The sequence below is a fragment of the Rhamphochromis sp. 'chilingali' genome (assembly GCF_963969265.1).
Source record: "Rhamphochromis sp. 'chilingali' genome assembly, chromosome: 9".
NCBI lineage: Eukaryota > Metazoa > Chordata > Actinopteri > Cichliformes > Cichlidae > Rhamphochromis > Rhamphochromis sp. 'chilingali'.
In genome coordinates this window covers 27058879-27086494 of record NC_137936.1, presented here as the reverse complement: position 1 = coordinate 27086494, position 27616 = coordinate 27058879, and the positions used below count along the sequence as shown (strand labels likewise).

At 38.7% G+C, this 27616-nt stretch overlaps 2 protein-coding genes across 2 annotated transcripts; both read right to left on the bottom strand.

Annotated features, from left to right (window-relative positions):
- Window positions 1–244: 244 nt before the first annotated feature.
- LOC308403057 (protein-glutamine gamma-glutamyltransferase E-like) lies at window positions 245–13055 on the bottom strand. Its single transcript, XM_080892297.1, has 15 exons — window positions 12966–13055; window positions 11569–11739; window positions 9905–10159; window positions 9645–9763; window positions 8642–8770; window positions 8218–8395; window positions 7795–7930; window positions 5558–5667; window positions 5311–5426; window positions 5070–5196; window positions 3100–3245; window positions 2041–2215; window positions 1736–1899; window positions 1017–1150; window positions 245–544 (listed from the first exon to the last, which is right to left on the bottom strand). Exons 1-15 carry the CDS (start codon window positions 12988–12990, stop codon window positions 397–399), a joined length of 2133 nt encoding a protein of 710 aa, XP_080748423.1. The 5' UTR covers window positions 12991–13055; the 3' UTR covers window positions 245–396.
- A 6412-nt stretch (window positions 13056–19467) lies between these two features.
- Window positions 19468–26647, bottom strand: LOC308402764 (protein-glutamine gamma-glutamyltransferase 2-like; the record flags this gene model as incomplete). Its single annotated transcript, XM_080891860.1, has 10 exons — window positions 19468–19893; window positions 20041–20215; window positions 21106–21236; window positions 21882–22059; window positions 22630–22758; window positions 22852–22988; window positions 23135–23389; window positions 24697–24873; window positions 26227–26428; window positions 26612–26647. The coding sequence occupies 10 exons, from the start codon at window positions 26645–26647 to the stop codon at window positions 19727–19729; spliced, it is 1587 nt and encodes a 528-aa protein (XP_080747986.1). The 3' UTR covers window positions 19468–19726.
- Between the last annotated feature and the right edge of the window lie 969 nt (window positions 26648–27616).

The following is a 27616-nucleotide window of genomic DNA, read 5'->3' as shown; positions in this document are numbered from 1 at the left end:
ATGTTAGTTTTGCTTCAGTTAGCCTTGCTCTTTGTTTGTACATTTCTTACCAGCCTCATTAAACGGCTCGCTTTTTGTTAATACCCAAGTTTTGGTTCCACGTTCCTTTTGTGTCTGCATTTTGGGTCCTCTTTACAAATTCCTACAGTCTACCTCCACCAGACTGTGACACTTCTTTTTTTTTTTTTTTTTCTTGACACTTCTAAAGTACACAAAAAATGACCCAAACATCCACAAGGTTTTGACAGTTTATTTGGCAAAATTATGCAATCACTTACTGACCCTTTACCAAATTGTGTAAAAATAAAATGTCCACATCAAGCTTTTTTTTTTAAATTTTTTAAATTTTATTTACTGACTAAAATTACACAGCTTCTACCCTGTGATTCTGAGGAATTATGGTTGGACATTGACAGTACAGGTGCACTTGAGGTCTCTGAAGGAGGAGCAGTCAAAGTCAGCCAGGACGGTCTTCTTGCCAGTCTTCTTGGGAAGTAAGAAAAACGTAACACGAAACCTGTGGCTTGGTTTCAGGTCTGGAAGTCTGAGGGAAACATAAGAGTAAAACAGAACAGTTAAGGTTAATGTTTAATTTGTGAGACCGGATTGGTAAAAGCTTGTGTTCCTAGAACTGTGACGACAGGAGGAAGCTGCAAGATGGGCCAAGGAGGTGAGCAGAAGTTTCTCCACTGGAATTTTGCTGTCCTGATTTCAATGGCCCATCCACTGTTTTACTCCACTGTTTTACACACCATTACAGAAATCTCAGGGACTGCTGAGCACTGTAGTCAGTGGCTAGATAAAGGGGAAAGACCCCAGCTGAGCCCCGAGACGTTAGGGACCCACACCCAGGTGTGATCAGCTTCTAGTGAGCCTGTGTCATTTCAGGTGGTGTGAAGACGGAAATAATGCCATTGCTACATGGAGGAAAAACTGGTGCACACAACACTTGTTGTGTAAAACTGTACACAAGCATTTAGAATCCAGATAAGTTTAAATTATGCACACACGCTTACATGCAATTTTGCTCTCCGTCCACGAGACCACTTCCAGAAATAGTCAGAGTGCAATCTGTCAGTGTCTTGTTGACTGGGTTCATGAAAACCACTTCAGCAGTTGTGCTTTGGTTCACGCTTGCCAGACTGGGAGTCTAAAAGACAAAGATTTTACAGTTCAAAAACTTTTGCATATGCAATATTTTTCCCAACCAAAAATTAGAAACCACAACACGTATATCACTTTCAGTTTATGCAACTTCTGCTATAAATATGACAGCCCACATCATACAACACCACAGATACAGGAGGTGCATGTTTTATACACAGTCATGCACATAGAAAAACACTCACTCTCTGACCATCGCGCATGATATCAGATAAAGGTTTGGGCACACTCACGTGTTCCATCCCGAAGGACAAATATGAAATTTGGTATACATTAAAGACTGCCAACTGTAATAATGTGACCTAACTCCTCATGTAGCAATCAGTTTCAGTTTAACTGTACCAGCTCCATGACCAATTACTTTTAAATACAAGACATGTCAACTGGCAGCGATGGTGCTTTTTGTTTTGTGCTAATTTAGCAAGTCTTTATTTCATTTCACATAATTATATTTATCATTAAAACAAGTACAGCAGGAGATAACAACAGCTGTGAGCTAATGTGTCAGTTGTTCTTCGAACAAAGCTACAGAATGATTACAGAGTGAGAGAGATGGTAGTTTTTTACTCACTGTGATGGAGATTGGAGGATCCAACAGAATGACATCATTCACTGCTAGGTACACATTTTTCGGCTCCAGCTTATCTGTGACCATAGCTGAAATCTTCATGCTGTCAGAGTCCACCATGTGCTCATGGTACACCAAGAAGGGGACCAAGATAGGGATGGACAGATCTGGAGCAGACAGAGGGAGAGAATTATAGTTGTTGCAGTCTCTCATATGACCTGATCTCTCAATCTGTCTTTGAGGTATCTCTAATCTAAGAATAAACCCCACCCCACAAAAAACACTTCAGTCCTATCCAATTGACTCACCTTTCCCAGGCAGCAGTGTCTCTTCCTTTACCTCACTCTGGATGTTTTCAACCGGTGAGCCATTGTATCTCATGGCCTGGACGCTGATATTGATGGACACAGGCCTGGCAGTGCGGCTCTCACTGTTCAGCACCAGCTTCAGACTCACGTCCTGACCGTCCTTTGGCTTGGATACCTGCAGCATCACAAATAGAGGAATAAGGTACAATTCCCTGTGCACCAGGTTTATTATGCACAATTCCTTAAAATATGATTAAAAAGATATGCTTAAAACAACAGCTTGTGAGATTTGAGTTTTCTTAATTTAGATAAGCACTTTGCTTTTAGGTAACAACGGTAATGGTCATCTCTTTTGAATAAGTTGTGGTTTTTGGGTGGTTTTTTGTTAAAATTGATTTACAGTAGAGACCATTAAGCACAGCCTTTGCTAGCCTTTGCTAATTTCAGCCAGTGGCTATAAACTATGAGTGATTTGTAATTAGACAGCATTCAGTGTGCTTCATGCACAAGATATAGTTAAAATGTAACGTTTTCATTCTCATTAAAGCACATACAGTAAAGACGAATGCAATCCTTAGTTCCAACAAAAACATTTGGCCCAATCACCACCACAGTTGTTAACATTAATGCTATTTGTGGGCCTCCTGATGACATTTCAAAAGAAAACTTGTCAGATGATGATCCTGCAAACAGCTAATCCAACAGTTATTCATCTAACTGGCTGCTCAGCTAGAGCAGGACAAGTGTGCTAAAATGGTCATACTGTAGACACTTGAGTATAGAACTGCATATAAGAGATAACACATTTCACATTGACAGTGCTTTTTTCAGTCCTTTTTATGGTTTTATGGGGTCTGGTGGATTGGATGAGCTTTTATTCATTAACTGTTTTGGTTAAATTATTAAAATTAATTTAAAAAGGCAACAGAGGTAACTTTTTGTTACATTTGTAATAATAAAATTTTTTAGAAAATCCAGACACCAAGTAAGTACTAAAATATATTTAAGATTCACTTAAATAGAAAAATAAAGAGATACAACAGGAACTCTGTGATGTACCTCTTTAAATTGGATGTTTATTTTTGGCTGTGGAACGATGCCCCCAGGAGATGTTCCATTGGTACTGTTTGTGGCCCCTTCATTGCCCATTGTCTCCTTATTTCTGGAGAGGGCATATTTAAATACGGTTCTCTCCTTCTCAGTGCCTGTGGGGATTGAAAATGTTGTTGAGTTCAAGATTCACAAATTAATTTTTATCAAATAATATCAAATGTTCAGACCATAATGAAATGAACCTTCTCATTACTGATGAAGTTTATTACATCTTCATCTGCAATATATTTTGCAAATTCCTATTACTCCATTAGGTTTATATAGTTGAATTTTGAAATTCCCAATAATACAAAATGTGACATAAATTATGAAATAATTCACAGAAATAACTTTAATCTGTCAAAAGTAATAATAAATAAAAAATTCCATAAATCTTAACCAATGAAAGTCAGACATTGCTTTTCAACCATGCTTCAACTGAATTATTTAAAAAAATAAATGCATGAAACAGGCCTGGACAAAAATGATGGTACCCCTAGAAAAGAATGAAAATAATGTGACCAAAGGGACATGTATGTTAATCCAAAGTGTGTTCACTAATCAGCATCACAGGTGTCCACAATCTTGTAATCAGTCAGTGGGCCTATATATAGGACTCCAGGTAGTCACTGTGTTGTTTGGTGATATGGTGTGTACCACACTCAACATGGACCAGAGGAAGCAAAGGAAAGAGTTGTCTCAGGAGATTAGAAAGAAAATAATGTTAAAGGTAAAGGCTACAAGACCATCTCCAAGCAGCTAGATATTCCTGTGACTACAGTTGTACATGCCATTCAGCAATTTAAGATCCATGGGACTGTAGCCAACCTCCCTGGATGTGGCCACAGGAGGAAAATTGATGACAAATCAAAGAGACGGATAATTCGCATGGTAACAAAAGCCCAGAAAGACTTCTAAAAAGATCCAAGCTAAGATTCATTCTCAAAGAACATCAGTGTCAGATCGCACCATCTGTTGTTGTTTGAGCCGAAGTAGGCTACATGGGAGATGACCAAGGAGGACACCATGGTTGAAAACAAATCATAAAAAAGCCAGACTGGAATATGTCAAGTTTCTGGGAGAATGTCCTGTGGACAGATGAGACAAAAATTTAACTTTTTGCCAAGGCACATCAGCTCTATGTTCACAGACGGAAAAATGAAGCATATCAAGAAAAGAACACTGTCCCAACTTTGAAACATGGGGGAGGCTCGGTTATGTTCTGGGACTGCTTTGCTGCATCTGGCACAGGGTGTCTCGAATCTGTGCAGGGTACAATGAAATCTCAAGACTACTCGATTCTAGAGAGAAATGTGCTGGCCAGTGTCAGAAAGCTCACAGGTCATGGGTCTTACAACAGGACAATGACCAAAAACACACAAAAATGGCTAAGGGGAAAGCATTGGACTATTTTAAAGTGGCCTTCTATGAGCCCTGACCTCAATCCTATTGAGCACCTTTGAAAGGAGCTGAAACATGCAGTCTGGAAAAGGCGTCGTTCAAACTGGAAACAACTGGAGCAGTTTGCTCATGAGGAGTGGGCCAAAATACCTGCTGAGAGGTGCAGAAGTCTCATTGACAGTTACAGGAATCGTTTGATTGCAGTGATTGCCTCAAAAGGTTGTGCAACAAAATATTAAGCTGTGGGTACTATCATTTTTGTGTCCAGGCCTGTTTCATGCATTTTTTTTTTTTTAATAAGTCAGTTGAAGCATACTTGAAAAGCAATGTCTGACTTTCATTGGTTAAGATATATAGAATTTTTATTTATTACTTCTTTTGTCAGATTAAAGTTCTTTCTGTGACCATTGTGAGTTTTTCTTTCATTGACTGAAGGGTACCAACAATTTTGTCCACGTGTGTATAGTTTCATAATATCAGGATGGCAATGGACGAAATGGTCAGCTCAAATCTTTGAGTTTGTCAGCTGAACTCACCTTCCTTGTACTTGTACTTGTCTGTGATGTCCAGCCTCGTGTTGGAGCCAACAGTCTTGGTGGAGATATTCTGTCCGACTGACTTGGTGTCAGAGAGCATTTTCGTCATTGTGCCATCAGCTTTACACTGAACACAAAAAAACTATTTAGAACACAAAACTAGACATAAAACATTTCTGCCAAAGACTTCCTTCTAAATGGGATATTCATGTATTCATAGAGTCGAGCTATGTATACTAACCAGCCAGTCAATGCAGTCCGCATTGACCTCAGCAAAGACAAATGGGACATCATATTTGAGATCAGTTTCTCCATCCAAGATGGCTTTGACTGGGGCTGGACCGCAGCAGTATACACCTGCATATGTAGAGCAGCTCATTCAGACAAAGTGTTCAAACACAATACTTAGAAATTTATCTTATATTTACTATCAATAAATTAAAGTAATAAAACAAAGGAAGAAACAGTTTAGACAAGAAATTTCATACCGTCACTCTTTTCCTGTGGTGTTGGATCCACAACTTGCCACCCGTCATATTTTCCATCCTTTGCCAGGTCAGTTCGGGTCATCCAGCACTCTAACCAGACGTGGAAGTTCCTTAAACAGATACAGAACACAACATTCTGATGTTGGAGTGAGTGGAAACTCAACACTGGATTTAGAAAGTCCAGAACAGTCAACAGAGCTGGACTAAGTGACAGCATAAGGAAATTAAAGTGGTTGATCAAAAACTGGGGGGTTGTTGATGATTTTGACAAATTAATTTAAACATGGACAATTACAAAGAAAGAATAATATACCATCTTCAGCTGCACCAAAGAGTAAAACAGTTAAATGTGAATTATAAAATATTAGGGCTCTCTCTTATAAGTCCTTTTTATTAAATGATTTAATAACTGACAACATATTAATTTGTTCTGCCTTACTGAAACCTGGTTACAACAGGTTATATCATGTTAGCTTAAATGAGTCCACACCCCCTCCATCCCACTGTCAGAAACTTGAAACACAGGATGAGGAGGTAGAGTGACAACAATCTTCTACTTTTCTACTTCAATCTATTAATCAAATTAATCATAGACTTAGATGGAGTTTTAATTCATTTTGAAAGCCTAACTCTTGGCCTAGTCCACCATAACGGAAAAAATCAAAAGTCAGTTTTATGTTACTATCGATCTTCCTCCCGCCATCCTCCAGATATCATGGGAGGCCCCTGCAATAGCCTAGACCTACTGCAGCGTAACTAAGAGAGGATTCAGGGCCACCTGGTCCTTCCCTAACTACATGCTTAATAAAAAAGAAATGGTTTAAGTCTAATCTTAAAAATAGAGATGGTGTCTGTCTCCCAGTTCCAAACTAGGAACTGGTTTCACAGAACAGGGGCCTGAAAGCTGAGGACTCCCATTCTACTTTTAAATATTCCAGGAACCACAAGTAAATCAGCAGTGCAAAGTACAAATTAAATGAAAAGCCAGACCCTCCCCAGCCAAGACTCACAGACTTCATAGGTCCCTCAAACTGCCAGGCCTCTGGCTGAGGACCCGAGGTTAAAGGACAAACAAATCTCACATGCAGGGTGAGTGGGGAAAAAAAATAAAAAATATATCTATATATCTATATATATATTAGGGGTGCAACGATACTCATATCGATATTGAACCGTTCGATACAGTGCTTTCGGTTCAGTACGCATATGTATCGAACAATACTAAATTTTAAATTAATTTTATCAACTTTTCTTCTGACGATGCTGTCTGTGTTGAGAGCTCAGTGGATCTGCGTTTGACTACTCTGTCTAGGCTGCACTGTCGAGCGCAGATCCACTGAGGCGCAGGCAAGCTAGCAAGACAGAAGCTAAGCTCGTTGCAACATGGCAAATTGAACCTCCCCCATCCTCATTCAGATCTGGCCTTTGGAACTATTTTGGTCTTCATGTGAAGTATGACCCTGAAGGTAAGCGCGTCATGGACAAAAGTAAAACAGTATGTCGGATGTGCCACGCAATGCTCAATTACATTGGTGGGAACTACTGCGTTAGCGCAGTTAGCTCGTTAACGTGTTGACGCCGTCCAGCTGAAGCACGGGGCGATCCGTGGTAGCTCGTTAACGGAGATTTGCTGTGTTGTGGCGTTAACATCATTTCAGATTAACGCTGACAGCACTAGTGGGAACACAACGAATATGACTGCACATTTACACCGACATCATCCTAGTGCAAAGACAAGTGGAAGCAGACAAAAACAACAAGCACGCATGCTATAAACTTTACCTGAGTCATTTAGACAGCCTTTAGCACGTGATTCTCCTTATGGGGACCTGATATGTTTCATATGCTGCTGAGAATATACCCCAGAAGAAGCGTATAGTATAGCTTTTATTTTGGAAAGAGTCATTTCTCTGTAATAAACTCTCGAGTAATTTCTCGATCAGATAGATTTATTATTTTATTACTTTGTTGTTTCAGCAACATTAAATTTAAAAACTGTACTTTTGAGTTAAAATATATATTTATAATTTTAATAAATGACAAATTAAAAAGGCATGAACATTTTTTTGTATCGAAAAAATATCAAACCGTGACACCAAAGTATCGAACCGAACCGTGAATTTTGTGTATGTTGCACCCCTAATATAGATAGATAGATAGATAGATAGATAGATAGATAGATAGATAGATAGATAGATAGATAGATAGATAGATAGATAGATAGATAGATGTCTTACCAGACACTGTCCTTGGTCTCTTTCTCTCTCACTCCATAGTCAGCATGGTACACATCAATGGTGAGATTCTTGTTACTGTCATGAGCTGACTGGAAGTTGGTGATCACACGGCATGGGATGCCCAACAGACGCATTACTGGATCCCAAAAAACAAAGAAAACAGCCAAAAAAAGAAAAGAAGTGAATGAAGCATTTGTCAAATTGTACATTAGATTTTATTGTTAAATATCATTATTCTTAATGCTATGCCACTAGCTGGCCCAGTGATAGAAAGTTGTAAGTAAGGAAAAGACAGATGAGACCCCTGCATATCAGTAATATTATGAACTTCCAGAGAACATCTAGTATTATCCTACATTAGTACTTTGGTCTAGAAAATTGGCGGTTGTACTGTGAGTAAGGACTTGCAGAGTTAGTAAGTACCTGAACACATCACGCCAGCAAATACCCAGCACTGTCCATATTTGACTGATTGGCAGTTGATGTCATACCAGTGCTTGAGGATGGGATAGCTGCCAGACCAGTGAGTGGGTTCATTCCCACCCGAGTATGGACCTGACCACCGTCCCTCCACGACGCCATAGTCATCATTACTGTTGATCTGGAAGCAAAAAAGGAAAACAAAGTTCTCCTTCTTATATTGTGATTTATACAAGTGAGCTATGGTTTCCCTCAAAATGGTTATAAAACATTGATTAACAAAATGCCATAAACCATTCCTTCCTACATGTTACCTTGATTCCTTTTATATTTAAAGTATAATCCTTTAAATCACCCTTTTGCAGAAATGTTCTTTGCAAATAAAATACATCTGTACAGAACAGATGTATATTCATAAATATCCTACCATGGCGCTGACCACACGACTGACGTAGATGGGGTTACAGCGAGCAGAAACATCATTGGCTGCATTTGCCAGGTGTTTGGGGTTGACATCCAAGATCTTCAGACAAATCTTCACCATGTCTTCTTCAAACTGGGCAGGAAGAGAGCAGCTTATCTTAAACTACAGTGGTGTAAGTCATTCATACTTCATAGCAGAGCAAGTCTATTCATACTTATCGTCAAAAATTATCTACAGTAGTGTCAGATTGTATCTATGTGACTCACTGAGTCATTCTGTGTGAGTACATTCTTAAAATTTACCTGCAAGCAATTAGCAAACATAAATATCTTTTTGCTTATGCAAAGGTTGATGGTGGTTACATCTTCTTTCTCTTGTGTTAAACATTTATCAAGAATCTTAAATTATTCTAGATACTGTATACACCCCTTTAAATTAACCAGTTTTATTTTGCTTTATAGAAGATAAAATATTATAGTGGTGTGAAGACAATGGTGTTTAAACCCTTAAAATAAAATATGCAGTAGCAATAAAATTTTAGCATTATTCAGTAGCTACCATTTTGAAAGATAAGATTGTGCCTTTTTAATATGGTGCTATTTGGTGTCTATTTATTAAACTCAGTGTCAAAAATCTAATAAACCTACACAAAGTGTGTTTGTATGTGTGTACTGGTTTTTCCTATCTTGGTGTAGACCAAAATCTAAAATGTACCATACTTGTGGGGCCCAACCAAAACCCAAGTCCCCATGAGTTTGAAGGCATTTTTCAGACTCAAAATGTGGTTTTAGTGTCAGGGTTACAATTGGGTTATGGTTAGGTTTAGGGGAAGGGTTAGGGTTAGGCATTCATTTTTGATGGTTAGGATTAGGGTAAGCGGCTAGGGAAAGCATTATGTCAATGAGACAACACCCGACATATGTGTGTGTGTGTGTGTGTGTGTGTGTGTGTGTGTGTGTGTGTGTGTGTGTGTGTGTGTGTGTGTGTGTGTGTGTGTGGTGTATACCTGCCCAAAGTCCCAGGGAACAGATCTGATGTAGTTCTCACTTCCACTATAGATTATACCATGTTCATTCAACACATACTCCTGTCTCTGTGCCTCATCAGAGAGAGACACTGAATCATCTACAGTAAAAAGGACAGGGATAAATACTTAAGACATAAAGATCAATGGATAGTGTTTTTAAGGAAAACAACAGCAACAGATGAACAGTGTTGATGGACAGTTAGGCAAACTGGCAGCAGACAGAAAGATAACAAACCTACCAGGGCACCAGGGATTGAAGAGCACTACCAGAGTTGCCAACAAGGTTTCCTCGTTCCTATATCTGGCAGTTAAGTTGTACTTTCCGATTGGAGCGTCAGCTGGAGGGGTAATGGTCAAATTCAAGGAACCCGTTAGTGGGTAAGATCTCTTCTCAAGCTCCACCTTCCATACCGCCTTCGCTGACGGCGAACGGCTGATTTTGTCTGGAATACCAAAGCATGACTTTGTCCCCAGGTTCTCGGATGGATGTTTTCCTGTTGAGAGGATTCACAGAGGTAATAGGTAACTAGAGATAAACAATACAATACAATCAAACCGTTTTAACCACCAAAGATGGACATTATGAAAACTATCCTTCTTAAACCCGCATTAATTCTAATGACCAGCAGGTGGTGACTGTTTAAAAAAGTGCAGTTGCAAAGAAGACTATGAGAAAACAGCAGTAAGTAAGCACTTTAATGGTTTATGGTCGCAGTCCCTATTTTCAAATTTTACTGAATGCAACATCATGTTCCTGTTACAACGTTGTTCTTCATTATCATCAGAAACAATGCTCTATGAGTGACAAGTCACTAGTGCAGGTGTGTGTCATGTTTCTCAGTCCTTTTCCTTGACATATCAGTCAGGTCAAGGCTTTAAAACACCACTGTCTATAAACTGGTGGAAACTGTCACACCAACTGGATCCATCTTTAACTTACCGTCTATGGTCCCTGACAGGACCTTCCATGTCCAAAAAAAGAATTTAATAAACATAAATCAGTACCTTAAAGATGCATCATTACTCTTTTTTTTAAATTATGCATTAAAAGGGGAAATGGGTTCAAAGTTGAGCACAGTCCAAGAATAAATCTATGGAGCTATAAATGAGCATTATAGGTTACCATTTGAAAGTTTAGCCATGTTTACTAAGATATTGACCACATATACATGTACAACACAGAACAAGTAAATGTGTCTCATTATAGACTTGCACCTCTCATTCTATGACAGCTGGGGTAAATATTAACTTTCAAACTTGTTAGAATTTGCATTATGTACTGTACTTCCATGCACATTTCAATCATGCCAGTCACTGCCTCCCTTTTTAATTTCATGCCAACAAAGACATTGCAACCAATGACTGAAAGCAAAAGAAAAACTCTGGTCACATCCAACTGTGCTAGTAGGTGAAAGCCTTTAAGAAGTAAAACTTAGTTTATTTACAACAGAGCCTTTCCCCCTTTGTGTTATGTCTAGCTTTCTCCTCACCCTTTCAATTGTCTGCTCCACCCTCATTGCTGTCACCTGACATAATTTCTCTTAATCTCTCTTTCTCTTAATAAATATAAAACCTGCTCTCTGTTTGAAATATCTGGCTCCTGTGTTTAAGAGCTCTTTTTAAACTACACTAACACGCATGTATCTTTCATTTTTAATGGGTTTCACAAAGGTCTTGATAGACATCCATATTAAGAATTCCGAAACATTAATATTGCTGATAAAACAGAGAAAAAGAAGAAAATAGAGAAAACAGAAACAAGAAAAAAAACCCTCATAAAACACTGTTGATACATGGAAATCAATTTTCAAACAGTTCTTTTATTACTTCAATAAACAAAATCTATTAAAAGAAAGTTATATGCAATTTAAAAAACATCTTCATTGTATAACTACAGACCAACCTGTTTCTGCAGTGATGGTGAGCGGGTAAAGGTCAGGGTTGAAAGGTTGCGTCAGTTCAACTTTCACAGTGAACGGCTGACCTCTCCTCACAATCAGCTGATCCTTTGAGAGTTTTTTGGTGTGGTGTTCAGTGTTGTTGATCTCATAGTTGAGACCGACTCCTTTAAAAACTGGAAAAAATAAAAATATAACTGAAACAGACAAAATCAAAAGAATTGTGGCTAGTTTTCCAGGATACTGGAACCTTCATCCTGTTAATGTCTTTTGTGTGTGTCTGTGTGTGTTTTCCTTTCCCTTTTCTCTCCATATGTTTGCCTTAAATGTCAAATTAACTATTCCACACTTAAGGACTAAAGCCCACAGTGGTGATATGTTTACTCCATCTTTTCAAACTGTCAAGAATTGCACCTTTACTTTGACAAAGTTTACTTGCTGAGTTCAAATCTGAAAACCCCTTTCCTCCAACATGTCCTACTTTTTAGTTATGATGTTGATGCAAGAATTGGACAATTAGGATGACTGAACAGAAACAGCAACACATTTCAGCATTTAAGAAGTAAGTTTGGTCTTGAGATAAGAAAAGCCAGATGTTTCATTCTAAGGTTATTTATAGATGTCTGCTCAAGAAATGGATAAATGTAAGCACAATAATTTAATGGAGCTCAGAAGGTAAAGCAGGTCATCTAATCGGAGAGTTAGTGATTCAATCCCTGGCTGCTTCAGTCTGCCTGCCAAAGAACATTGGACAAGATTAAACCCCTAGTTGTTCTCTGATGTCTCCGTCAGAGTATAAATATTAGACAGAAAGTACTGAGGCATAAAAAAGTGCTTGTGTAATGTGTGTGAATGAGGCATGCTGTATAAAAATCAATCTGGCATACTGGTATTTAAACTGACTTGAACCTGGACCTAATTTTGTTTTACAGAACATATTTTGGATTTTCACGGTTGTGAGATAATGACCACAGGCACGCCGTTAGCTTTGTCTGGGTTTTGTTTTTTATTGTGATAAAGTTGAGCATATCACAAAAAAATCTTCACTTGCTTTAATCCAATGCATTTTTATTCCCCAGAAGCTTTTTTAAAGAAACTGCAAAGGTGACTGAAGTCATATCATCTATAAGCATTTTATGATATTGTATTTAATTTACCAGATAAAAACTGACACAGATGCAACCTTTTCTAAAAATCTCTTTTTTATTTTGCTTTTGCTTCTAACAAACCATGTGATATAATATTATGTAAATACATTTTATTATGTAAATAATACATCTTGTGTTAAAAAGAAAATGTAAATAACAATACATTCTTCATGCATACAATATATATAAGGTGCGATGTATTGTAAATGATGGTAAAATTCAGTTAATGTACATTCAAAAGTTGCTGTACTTACTTGACCGTCTGGTCTCCGATGACATCTTTCTAGACTTTCTGCAGCAGTTTAAGTACAGCGAGAAGCTCTCTGGAAGGCGCTGACCAGCACACTGACAGGATACGCTGAACCATGGTGGATTTTAAACCAACTCCTACACCCATCCCCATTTCACAAACTAGATTAACCAGCTAGACTAGCCATTTCCTGGTTGTTCAAAAGCTGCTTGCGCGTGCGCACGCATGCACACACACACACACACACACACACACACACACACACACACACACACACACACACACACACACACACACACACACACACACACGCACACGCACACAGGGTAAAGAATCTTACCAAAACCTGGATCGACTCCAGAAATTAATAACTTTTAAGCAAGATCAAACCGCACCCCTGGCAAAAAATAAATAAATCAAATTCCATTTAGCAATCAAAACTGAACCCATTGCATGACCTCACTGTCAGAGGTGTCATTATGGATCTGACGGTAATTTGTGGATTCCAGTTTGTGACTGCTAATGTGATTTAACCTGCAACGCATCCAAGCATCACACAATGAGCACAAACCTGGATTAGAACTTTACATGCTGCTTTATTTACTCTAAGTACAATATGCATCAGTTTAAAATAAATACTTGCTGATAATTCACAGGTAATTTAGTATAATACATTGCACTAATTATGTATGGAGGGTTTCATCCCAAGTCAAGCATCTTGTGACTGTATGTTAAGCAGAAGGAAGGAGGCCGGGAATAGTGAGTGCCAGAATCCCTATCAAGAATGAGACAACAAACATCCATAAGTACGTCAGAAAGAACTGATCACGTGCTTAGTGAATACATCAGGCAGCAGAAACCCAAGAAAGAAGATGAGCGAGAAGAAGAACCATTATGGATGGATAGATTGCATATACCAGATAGAAGAAGGGTGGAAGATGCTATCAAGTATGGCATTCATGGAATGCCATAACCAAGTAGCCGGCACAGTACAATGGAACATCTGTGCCAAGTATAGACTGGAAGTCCCAAGGTCAAAATGGCATACTAGGGTGGGTTGAGAATGTCCAAGCTAAGATCTTGTGGGTCTTCCAGATTCAGATGAACAAACTGGTAATGGCTAACCAATGAGAAATAGTAGTTGTGGACAGGCACAGGAAGATGGCCATAGGGACAGATGTAGCTATACCAAGTAATAGCAACATCAGGAAAAAGGAACATGAAAAGCTGAGAGAGGTGCTTGAGAAAATATGGAGGGTGAAGGCAACAGTGGTCCAGCAGTTTCCAGGAATGACATCTGAGATCTCTTTCCAGAAGAGGGCAGGATTAGGAATTAAAAATATATTGTGCAGGACTCTAAATTTGGGATTAAAAAATAATAATCTACATCTATCTATATAGATAACTATCTATATATTCAACTATCTATATATTGTCTCTCTTACTTTTAGGCTTTCACTATGATACACAGGCTTCCTCAAGGGTGTTCTTGACTTGGTTAGATGTTTTTCTTAACCATGGAAATAATTCAGCATGCACTCTAGTTGTCTTACGTGGTCTTTCAAGCCTTTTGGTGTTGCTGAGGTAGTAAATACCATTAACTTGTTTTAACAACTGATTTGGGCAATTCTAAAGTTTCTGCTGTCTCTTTGTTAGATTTATTTGTGTTTTTCAGTCTGATCACCTCCATCACTTGCACTAACATCTCTTTGGGCCTCTTATTTAAAATTTAATTTGAATTACAGCAAAGAGCTTGCCGTGTTAGTCCATTTGATTTACCTTTGTTATCATTATTTATTTATTGATTTACTTTATTTTAAGCTATTGCAGACAGGACAGACATGACAGAGGGATAGGAAAGGGAGAAAGAAAGAAAGGGAGAGAAGACACTAAAAAAAATCAACTGGATTTAAATGAAAAGCAAAAAGAAAGTAGCACAATATACACAACACCACAGCAATAACCTAGATAAGTGTAAGTAACAGTAAATACTAAATATTGAATTTTATTGTGCAGCACGTAAGACCGACAGCACACAATGTGTGTGAGCGCGCTTGTATTCAGAAGGTTTCTCTATGTAACGATCGGCTGGAGGGAGTGGGGAGCCGTAGCCCTGCCCCCCAGAGTATGAAGCAGACACGGAGGAGATCCAGGCGTTTTTCGACGTTACAATCAGTATGTAAGCACACAGGTTTTAAAAATCACAAACTGTAATCCATAAAATGCAGTCTGGTCCATAATTATACTTTTGGTAGTGAGTTCATACAATGGGTTTGGTTTTTTTGTTAGCAGGATTACTCAAAACAATAGATGGATTTAGATGACAATCTTTGCAAAAGGTGGAGTTTGATCAAGTTTAAAAGTGATTGACTTCACCAGAGTAGGAACCAGGAAGCTTTGGGAAGACTATTTACCAATATAAAGAGAGTGACTGTGTTTGTGGGTGCTGCATCCTGGAACCTTTGGGCTTGGCAGAGCACGCAGCTGTAAGTGATGTGGCTTCCTGTAGAAGCAACAAGAAAAAAAATCATTAAAAGTTCTACAAAGGTGCATAACTTTCCATTTATCATTATCCTGAGATAACACCTTTTTGACGACGAGAATAAAAAACAAAAGAAAAAAAGCAGTTTGTTGTGAGCTTGGGCTTGAAGTAGCAGTTTACAGTTAGTTAGCACTGTGGATACGATCGAACTCGCTCACATATTTCGCTGAGGGAGACATCAACTGGACTGAATATGTTGAAAGACTGAGAGACTTTTTCTTAGCAAATGAATTCTTGATGAGGGGAAGGAAAGGCCAGTTCTTCTCAGTTCAGAACAAGGAAGTACAAGTTGATATGTAACCTAACTATGTCTTGGAATTGAATCAGCTTCAAAGATCTGGTAACACTGGTTCAAAATCATCGCTGCCTCATGGATTGATGAGGCAGTGTTGCTAATCCAACTTCATGCTCACTGTGTGATGTTTGCAGGCGTTTACTCTGTTTAAATGATGTTACAAGTAGTCTGTACATTTTTAAGTAAGCACACAGGTTTTAAAAATCACAAACTGTAATCCACAAATTGCAGTCATGTCCATAATCACACCTCAGTTAAGCCAGGGCCGTGCCAGCTCCAATCAACATCATGATAATCATGGTTCCCAATAGCTAGATGTCTTCAACGTCCTCCATTGAGAGTGTTGCCAGACACATAACCTGCTACTTCTCCCAGTTGTCCATCGTGTATCCAGCAACAAATGTCAATTGCGTTAAGAGACCAATTGATCAAATCCATAATTTCGTGATTTAGAGAACAAGACGGAGAGAGTTTCTGAGAGTTAGACAAGACTAGACAAGGACAAGAGAAGCCAAACAGGAGAGCCACACGAGAGTTATTCAGGCAGCTAATTGTGATTAGTGTGCAACGACTTATGAGATGAATTTGCGAATTCTGAACACATTTTAATCACCACTATATCACTGATGAATGTTACTTTTAACAATAATTAATTAACTCAACAAAACATACCTTTCAGCTTTTCATGTGTTTTGAAACTGGGTTTTTGGAGACCTGGAATGTAAATAATATAACTTTGATAAAATATGGCAACTTTGTGTTGTGCTGGGAATTTTTGACCATTCTTCCAGAAGCACATTTGTGAGGTCAGACACTGATGTTGGACCAGAATGCCTGCCTCACAAGTTCTACTCTAATCCAAAACTGTAGTATTGGGTTGATGTCAGGACTAATACAAGCCAAACTTGCTCATCCATGTCTTTAAGGACCTTACTGTGTGCACTGGTGTCCAGCCGTGCTGGAAAAGGAAGGGACCATCCAAACTGTGGCAGGCCATTTCATAACCACAAGGAATTTGATATGAAATGAAATTGTTGCACGATATCGTCCAAAATGTCTTGGTATGCTGAAGAATTATAAGTTCATTTTGACCGGAACTAAGAGGGCGATCCTAACTCCCTGCTCTACCACACTTTACACTTGGCACAAAGCAGTCAGACGAGTACCCTTCTCCGACAACTGCCAAACCCAGACTTGTCCATTGGATTGCAAAATGGAGAAACAGGATTTGTCACTCCAGAGCAGTGGCGGTCCCAGCCTGTTTGGCGCCCTGGGCGAGCGTCAAAGGTGTGAGCCTTTTTTGACGTCACACTGTGCGCCACGTTATTGTTTCGGTGAAATGAATTTCTACAATACTGTTACTGTTAATTCTACTCTCTGCAGTGTTTAAATGCTTACATATACACACAGTTACTGTCCCTCCACACATACGACTCGGTTCTGCTTCTATGTCCCATCCTTGTTTACTATTTCCCACCGAGGCTTCTAGACTTCTGATTGGCCAACATTTCTGCACGGTTAGGAATATATCGCCACCTGTTGCTTTGGCATGTTCCTAGCAGCGTTTTCCTTCATTTCTGCGTTTACGTGTGGACAGGATTATTTCTTTTAAACGAAAATGGAAAATCTCCGTTTTCAAAAATACCCGTGTAGCCCAAGGTGTATTTCTAGGATTTCGCACAACCCAGGATTCAAATCATGAATAGATAATGGGCTTGGATTCAGATATCTACTGATACCAGTGTTAAATAATAAAGCTGTACTTGAATGTGAGGTAAAAACTGGAAATCAATCTATTTATGTAAGGCAACATCAGTTTAGGCATAAACATAGCTTTCTTAATTTTTTGCAATATAATTGGACAAATAAATACATTCAAGAATATTATTCACTGCATTTGTATAGTATAAGTTTAGTATAAAATTAGAAATGACTTTACTGCAGTACAGACTTCTTAGCTGTTCCCTTTATGTGTTATTACAGCGGATCATCTGCCTCCATCTAACCCTATCGCCAGCATCCTCCTCTGTCACACCAACCGTCTACATGTCTAATTATATGGTCTAAATGGTCTAATTTTATATGTAGATTGAATTTTTTCCTCTTCCTTTAGTCAATTTATCAATCATACTGAAGAAGCTTTATATATACTTGAACCTGTCTGACTTATTGAACCTTTCATGACATCTCCATATTTTACAACTAATAAAAGGAAATTTTAAATAGTTGTAATTCTGTGTTTGAACAATTGTAATATCATTTACTCATTTTAATGGCTTCAAAATAAAATCCAATCAAAATTTGTTGTACCAGAACTTGAAATTATCAGACCTGGATATTATGAATTATCAATTCATAAAAAAGTACTTTTGGCCCATGTGATTGCTCTTAAATCTTCACTTAAATTAAATTAATTAGTTAGTTTTTTTTCTTAATGATCAAAATGTTATGTTTACTTGTAAAGATTGTTTCAGTGTATTTTGATCACATAAACAATATACAGAAAGTTATTTAGGAGAATAAAATACTACACAAAATAAAGAATTTATTTATTTATTTATTGCTGTTCTAGGTGTGCTTCCATCTTGGTCAGGTCTCTCTTGAAAAAGAGATTTCAATTTAGTGTCCACATTTTAAGAGAGAAATGACAACTAATACTCATTTTATTTATATATTCGGGGAGGGGGGGGGGGGGGGGGGGGATCTACGCAGTGCAAATAGAACAGACTGGTGTAGTTCTTCAGTTTACTTCTCAGCCACAGGGAGGCACCTAATAAACACTTAAGAGCTCCAGTTCCTTTGGGAGATGACAAGCCTGTCTGACAGCAAATATTACTGTTGTATTGTTGCAGTGTGTGTGTGTGTGTGTGTGTGTGTGTGTGTGTGTGTGTGTGTGTGTGTGTGTGTGTGTGTCTGTCTGTCTGTCTGTTTTTCAGTTTGCTGTCTGTATATCAGGTTTAGCCACATTCTTTATGTTATGCAAACTTTAGTTTTGACATTAGCATTGCTGTAAGTAACAGCTTAAAACAGTAGTGTGAGCTTTTATAACAGTGTACATGGTGCCAATGATGACATATAATACAAATAAATTAGACATTTTTGTGAAACAGCAATGATGCACTTTCTGTCCAGAAGCACAAGCCTGTGGTGCGAGGTCACACCTGAACAGATCTGCATCCAACAGTGCTTTAACCATTAATGCAATTAAACAAAACAAACAAAAACAGTGATTATAATAAACCAGTAATAGTATAATTAGTGCTTTTTACACATGAAACACAACAACAGCTGTCTAAAGGCACTTTACATTATAAGGTAAAGACCCCACAATGATACAGACAATTTAACACAGTAGTCTGTTTGGATAGACTCCCTTTTGGAGCCAGTCTCAAAAAAGTTTCTTCTGGAAAATCACTAAATGAAAGTAAAGAAAAAAACATCTCTTATTAATCTCTTATCACATTGCTTTTTAAAGCTACTAAAGTATTTTTAGAGTTACTTTTTACGGATTTACTCATTGAAATTGAAATGTCCCATCCTTAATGGATAAACATGGACACTGGTGGACATTAAAACACTAAATACCCAATTACATTCAAATGCACGTCCATCAGGAGTGACACATTTTTTTTGTTTTTGTTTATAAGCCTTTATCCTTCTAACACATGAGAAGATGATGATCGCGTCAGAGTAAATTCTGCTTCTCATCAATACATTCTCATTGGGAAAAATTAACATACCAAATATAGTTATTTATGTATTATTTGCTTAAAGTACTGCTAAACCCAAGAACAGCCTCAAGCAGCTGCTGGCATAACTGTAGACTTTTACTTTATATTTCTGTATATTATATTATATATTTATCTTTATATTTAGCATTAAACCAAGTAAAACAGGAGATACCAGCAGCAATGAGCTTATGTGACAGCTATGTGATGGAGATTGGAGGATCCAACAGAATGACATCATTCACTGCTAGGTACACATTTTTCGGCTCCAGCTTATCTGTGACCATAGCTGAAATCTTCATGCTCTCACAGTCCACCATGTGCTCATGGTACACCAAGAAGGGGAATAAAAAAGGGATGGACAGATCTGGGGCAGATAGAGAGAGAGGTTCATAATTGTTGCTGTGTCTCATATGACCTACAGATGGATTCATTTTCACGTTTCACTGTCAATCTGGTATTGAGCTATGTCTAGTCTAAGAATTAAACAAAGTACTTGTGTCCAGAGACCCACCTTTCCCAGGCAGCAGTGTCCCTTCCTTCACCTCACTCTGGATGTTTTCAACCGGTGAGCCATTGTATCTCATGGCCTGGACGCTGATTTTGATGGACACAGGCCTGGCAGTGCTGCTCTCACTGTTCAGCACCAGCTTCAGACTCACGTCCTGACCGTCCTTTGGCTTGGATACCTGCAGCACCACAAATAGTGTAATAAGGTATGAGTTCTTGTGTACCAGGTGTAATATGCATCATGTTTAGCTTCAGATTTTTTAGATTTTTTGTAGGTAATGTCCATTGTTTGTTTTTTTTCCAAAAATTAAAGTCCGACTAAGTTGTGTGTGTGTGTGTGTGTGTGTGTGTGTGTGTGTGTGTGTGTGTGTGTGTGTGTGTGTGTGTGTGTGTGTGTGTGTGTGTGTGTGTTTTTGTTTATTCAAACTGCATTTAATATAAAGAGCATGAAACACAGCTAGTTTATAGCCTTTGGCTATTAATGGTCTGGGGTTCATAATCAGACTGTGATCAGTGTGTTTCATGCCTTTTGTATGCACAAGAAAAAATTACAAAATACAGTTTTACCATCACAGCTGTTAGCAAGGTTTGATGTCATCTTCAGCTGCAGTACAGCTCATATCCAGTTTACTTTTATTGTTTCATACAGTGTGTGTGTTTACATTACTCAGACATGAAAAGCTCTACTTTAAAGTATAAAAAGCGATTGATGATTTTATTTCCTAAGAGTCAAACATGACTGTATGATTCTCAAACTACATATATGAGGGAGAACATTTCAAACTGACATGGTGGATTGGATGAGCTTTTATTCGTTAACTGATTTGGTTAACTTATTCAAAATAAAGTAAAAAAGGTCTATGTCTAACAGTTAGACATAAAATTCACACTTTGAGAGAAAAGTAAATATTAAAATACTAATGAAGTGATACAACAGGAACTCTGAAATGTGTGTGTGTGTGTGTGTGTGTGTGTGTGTGTGTGTGTGTGTGTGTGTGTGTGTGTGTGTGTGTGTGTGTGTGTGTGTGTGTGTGTGTAAGCCATATGAGCTTGTGTCATCTTACCAGACACTGTCCTTGGTCTCTTTCTCTCTGACCCCATAGTCAGCATGGTACACATCAATGATCAGATTCTTGTTGCTGTCATGAGCTGACTGATAGTTGGTGACCACACGGCATGGGATGCCCAACAGACGCATTACTGGAACCACAAACACAAAGAAAAAAAAGTCAATGAGAAATTTCTCAAATTGCACATTAGTTTTTCATTTTATTTTTAAATGTTGTTGTTCTTATTGTTAAGCCACTAGCTGGGGTTGCACTCCCCCAGTGATGGAAAGTGTCAGGAAAAGACAGATGACAGAACCACATATAACCACATGTGGTTATTTTAGTTGTTTTTGTACTCCAATTTGCACTAAGCACTGCGGCCATTCTCTTCTGACCTCTTAAAACAGGGCATTTTCTCCCAGAAACTGGTGCGCACTGGATATTATCTGTTTTGCCGACCATTTTCTATAAAACAGAGATGTTTGTGTGTGAAAATCCCAATAGATCAGCAGTTTGTGGGATACTCAAACCAGCGATTCTGGCATCATCAACCATCTCACTTCAAGTCATCATCTTTCCTTCCTCATTCTGATGATTCATTTTGAACTACCATGTCTGCTTTTCTATGTCTACATGCCTAAATCAATTTAGTTGCTGCCATGTGATTGGCTGCTTAGATATCTGCATTAACGAACAGTCTATCAGATGTACCCAGCAAAGTAACCGTTTAGTGCATGTAGAACTAGAACCCTGTCCGGCCATAATGGAGTTTGTGTTACTGAGCATGTATATATACCTGAACACATCACGCCAGCAAATACCCAGCACTGTCCATATTTGACTGGGTGGCAGCCGATGTTGTGCCAGCGCTTCAGGATGTGATAGCTGCCAGACCAGTGAGAGGGTTCATCCCCACCCCAAAATGGACCTGCCCACCGTCCCCCCAGGAAGCCATATTCATCTCCACTGTTGATCTGGAAGAAAAAAGGAATGCAAAGTTCTCTCTCATAATGTGATTTATACATGTGAGCATTGTCCCCTCTCAAAATGACTGTGAACCATTAGTTAACAGCAAGCTATATTTCCTATATAATGAAAACAGGACCATTTATGTTTGTTGGCTTCTTTGGCCAGCTCTCAATTTGTCGTATAAATAATACTGGAAGAGCTGTTCTTCTGGTTTGCCAAGCTGCTCACCGTAAAATAAACTAATGAATGAAAAAATTAAAATGTACTTCCAACAACTTGTTATAAATTATGTCAAAATATATAAATTAGGGAAAAATACATACATCTTCCTTCCTTCTTATTTATCCCTTCTATCTTCACATCTTACTTATTTTCTTCCTTCCTTTAATTTACTCTACTTCTAACTCCCTTTTTCATTTTTCATTTCCTTCCTTCTTTCTATACTTTTTAATTATTCCTTCATTTTATATTGCGTTCGTATTTTACCCTAATGCCTTATATTTTATGTTAAACACTTCAAATCACCTTCTTGCAGAAATGTTCTAGGCAAATGACACACGGAGCATATATCCTACCATGGCGCTGACCACACGGCTGAGATAGATGGGGTTACAGTGAGCAGAAGCATCCTTAGCTGGGTTTTCCAGGTGCTTTGGGTTGACATCTAAGATCTTCAGACAAATCTTTGCCATGTCCTCTTCAAACTGGACAGGAAGAGAGCAGCTTATCTTAAACTGCAGGGTTGTAGGTTATTACATAGAAGATTATTATCATGATTTTAAAAAAAATATTTATACCTGCCCAAAGTCCCAGTGAATAGATATGAGGTAGTCTCCACTTCCTTTGTAGATTATGCCATGTTCATTCATCACATACTCCTGTGTCTGTGCCTCATCACAGATAGACACTGAATCATCTAAAGAGAGACAGGGATCTGGGTAAAAACATGAGACAGGCAGATCAGTGATTGGTAGTTGTTGTTTTTTTTTGGGTTTTTTTAATGAAAACCCATCAACAGATGAACAGTGTTGATGGACAGTTAGTCAAACAGGTGGGCAGACAAAAAGATAACAAACCTACCAGGACACCAGGGATTGAAGAGCACTACCAGATTTGCCAACAGTGTTTCCTCGTCCCTATATCTGGTAGTTAAGTTGTACTCTCCGATTGGAGCGTCAGCTGGAGGGGTAATGGTCAAATTTAAGGAGCCTGTTAGTGGATAGGATCTCTTCTCCAGCTCCACCTTCCACACTGCCTCTGCTGACGGTGAACGCTGGATTTTGTCAGGGATACCAAAGCATGACTTTGTCCCGAGGTCCTCAGATGGATTTTCTCCTGTAGAGAGGATTCACAGAGATCAATAACATAACAATACAATACCTTCAAGCTACTAATTTTAACCAAAGAGTCTACATGAAAGATGTAAAGAAGAAAAACTGAGTTATATCTGCATTATTTCTAATGGCCAGCAGGGGGCAACTGCTTAAAAAAAAGTGGAGTTGCAAAGAACAGTATAAGAAAACAGCAATAAGTAAACACTTTTCTAATGAGTTTATACTCTCAGTTCCTATGTTCAAGTTTTACTGAATCCAACAAAATGTTCCTGTTATACGTTTTTTCTTCATTATCGTCAAAAACAATGATAAGCTAGATATGTTTGAGGGTGGATCTGCTCTGTGATTGACAAGTCCCTATTAGAAAAGTATGGTTCCTCAGTCAGTTCCCTTGACATGTTAGACAAATCAGGGCTTTAAAACAGTGGTCCATAAACTGGTCAAAGATGTCACACCGGCCGGGTCCAACAAGCAGCCTGGGATCATCTTGAGAGAGAACAGAACAAAAGGCAGCCAAAACCCAAAGAAGAGGTTTGAATGCTCTTCAGAAAACCTGGAAAACTAATATTGAAGACTATTTACAGAAATTTAATGAAAGCTTGCCGTAGAGAGTTCAGGCTTCATTGAGGAATGGAGCTGAAACCTGATGCCAGCAAAAGACTGAAAGGTGTGTACCCAAAAAAAGAAAATCAACTGTCATATCCAACTGTGCTAGTTGGCAAACGCCTTTAAGTAAAGCTTAGATTACTTATAAAAGAGCCTTTCCCTTACCTGTCACATCTGGGATTTTCCTCACCCTTATAGTCTGCCCCACCCTTATTGGTTTCACCTGTTTTTATTATTCTTGATCTTTATTTATTTTTCTCTTTTTTAATTCGATCATCTCATTAATAAAACCCACTTTCTGCTTGGAATACCTGATTCTGGTTTTGTGTATTTGAATCCTCTTTTTAAAGTATACTATACTACACGCAGCCTGTGAGCAAGCACTTTTGTAACAGTGGGAAGGAAAAACTCCCTTTTAACAGGAAGAAACCTCCAGCAGAACCAGGCTCAGGAAGGGGCAGCTATCTTTATTAGGGGAGGAAGACGAGTCAAAGACACTTTGAATTAACAATTCATTCTAATAAATCAATTGTTAATTCAACATTATAAATTAAACATCCATGGTTTCTGTCAGTTATTCAGAATGACAGGGTGTTAGTCTTAGGCATGTGTTCAATGATAAAAAGAAAATTTCCTTTCTCAGCATGGTTATACGCTTTTGAAAAAGTCTAATAAAAATGGACTATTTAATAACATACAAACCTGTCACTGCAGTGATGGTGAGTGGGTAAAAGTCAGGCTTGAAAGGTTCTGTCAGTTCAACTTTGACGGTGAACGGCTGGCCTCGCCTCACAATCAGCTCATCCTTTGAGATTTTTTTGGTGTGATGTTCAGTGTTGTTGGTCTCACAGTTGAGATTCACTCCTTTAAAAACTGAGACTTAAAATAAAAATAAAAATTATACAAACTTTAGTTTTGTGCCTCAAAAGGGCAGGGTAACAAATAAACACAATGCTCGTGTGTGATGTAAGCTCTCTGGAGAACTGCATAAAGAAGTCTGCCAATCCTCAGCTGCATTTGTGAATTTTGTAACTGCACAAAAATGATCATCATGTAGCTCTAACCAAAACTGGTTAGTGTCATATCCAGAGGTTGTCTTTTGAAAATAGATGTATGAGTGCTGCCAGGCGTGGAGGATCAGCCTGATGGCTGTCGTCCATGAAGAAAGCCTCTTCTAAAGATAATGCACAAGAAGGCCCGCAAACAGTTTGCTGAAGACAAGCAGACTAAGGGCATGGATTACTCGAACCACGTCCTGTGGTTTGATGAGACCAAGATAAACTTTTTTGGTTCAGATGGTGTCAGGGGTGTGTGGCGGCAACTAGGTGAGGAGTACAAAGACAAGTGTGTCTTGCCTACAGTCAAGCATGGTGGTGGGTTGTCATTGTTTGGGGCTGCATGACTGCTGCTGGCACTGGGGAGCTACAGTTAATTGAGGGAACCATGAATGCAAGCATGCACTGTGATCCCCTTCCTTCAGAAGGGGGGGGATCACAGTCCCCATCATAAAAAACTATGGTGGGGACTGTATATTGGGCCACATTAGTGCAATGTATTATACTAATATACCTGTGAATTATCAATGAGTAATTGTTTTAAACTAATGCATATTGTACTTTAATCAACAAGAGTCTAGATACTGCATAAACATCTAATCAAGTGTTTGTGCCCACTGTGTGATGCTTCCAGGCATTTCCTCATTTTAAATCACATGAGTAATCACAAACTGTAATCCACAAGTTACAGTCAGGTCTAATAATCACACCTCTTGTAGTGAAGTCATGCAGTGGGTTTGGTTTTTTCTTTGTTAGCAGGATTACTCAAAAAATAGATGGATAGCGTGTCCTTTGTCTGCCACGGAGCCAACTCCTGGTGGGACATGCCCAGAACACCTCATGCAGGAGGCGCCCAGGAAACATCCTCGTCAGATGCCTGACCCACCTCAACTGGCTCTTTTCAATGTAGAGGAGTAGCGTCTCCTCTCTGAGTCCCTCCCAGATAGCTGAACTCCCCCTATCTCCAAGGGAGAGGCCAGCCACCCTTCGGAGAAACCTCATTTCCGGCACTTGTGTCCGCAATCACGTTCTTTCGGTCAAAGCTTATAATCATAGTTTAGGTTGGAGTCGTAGATCAACCAGTAAATCAAGAGCTTTGCATTTACACTCAGCTCTCTCTTGACCACAACGGACCAGTGCATCACCAATCCATCTATGGTTCTCCTGCTCCTCTCACTCATGAACAAGACCCCAAGATTCTTAAACTCCGTCACTTGGGTCAGTAACTCGTCCCTGACTGGCAGTGGGCACTCAGCCCTTTTCTGGCTGAGGACAATGGCCTCAGACTTGAAGGTACTGGTGCTGATTCTGATTCTCACCGCTTTACACTCGGCCGCAAACCCCTCCAGTGCGAGCTGGAACCCACCACCTGATGATGCCTACAGAACCACATCATCCACCAAAAGCAGAGGTGAGACCACCCAAGTGGACAAACAGAATCAGTGACAAAGGGCAGCCTTGAAGGAATCCAGTCCCACCTGGAATGAGTCCAACTTATTGCCAGCTATGCAGACCAAGCCCTTTCAAGCCCCATCCATCTCCCATAGAACACCCTGACAGACATGGTCAAATCCCTTCTCCAAGTCCACAAAACACATGTGGACATGCAGACTTGATTTTACACAATTTTATTTCCTATTTGGTTTTTGCACTATGAAAAAAGACTAATTTGACTTTAGACATACTGTACAATCTGGACAAAAATAATTGTCATAAATTTGTACTTAAATTTATGTGACTATTACATATATTATTTTTTACAATATTAAATCAACATCTAGTTACATTTAAACTACATTTACATTGGTTAGTTTAAAGATACCTTTCAGTTCGAGGTAACTTTAAATTTACAAAAAACCTTTGTTTCAGGTCACAAAAACATTATAGCCCCCTACAGATGAAGCAGATGGCACATGTTATCGTGAACCATATATTTCACATCTTTCTTAGTGTTACCAACTCTTGAGGGCAATATCAGGCTCCTTAGCCGCTAAATTCTCCACAGTGTTCACCAGTTACTGGTGCTGAGCAGACAAACCCAATATGACAGCAGTAAAAGTATGACAATTCATTAAAGTTGAAGCTAGACAGACAAAGACAAAGTAAACAAACAAAGTAAAGTTAAGACTCCTGTTTCAGGAAATACATTGATCCATGAACTAAAAAGTGTAAAATCTGGTATGCTTTAGAGTTTTAGTGATATGCAATTTGCATGTTGCTCATTAAACCTGGTTTCAAAAGCTAAGATGGTGATAGCCACAATGTTCAGCATGAGGCTGGTTGCATAACAGTGTCACTTTTCCCTCTGAAATGACTAAAAACTACTTTCTGCATTAATTAGGGTAGACAAACCCTTACTTCCAATCGGTGCCCACACCCTGCATTTCACAGAAAAAAATTACGGAACCTGTTAGAGGTCTACTGTTGTTTTACTTCCAAGAACTGAGACCTTTCAAACGTGAGACAGGTAACTTTGAGTCTTTGTTCCTCAAAATTTGTGTCCAGTGGTTGTCCAGTAAACTAAAGCTTTACTTATTAAATACTATCTGTGGTTCTCCATCTGGTTC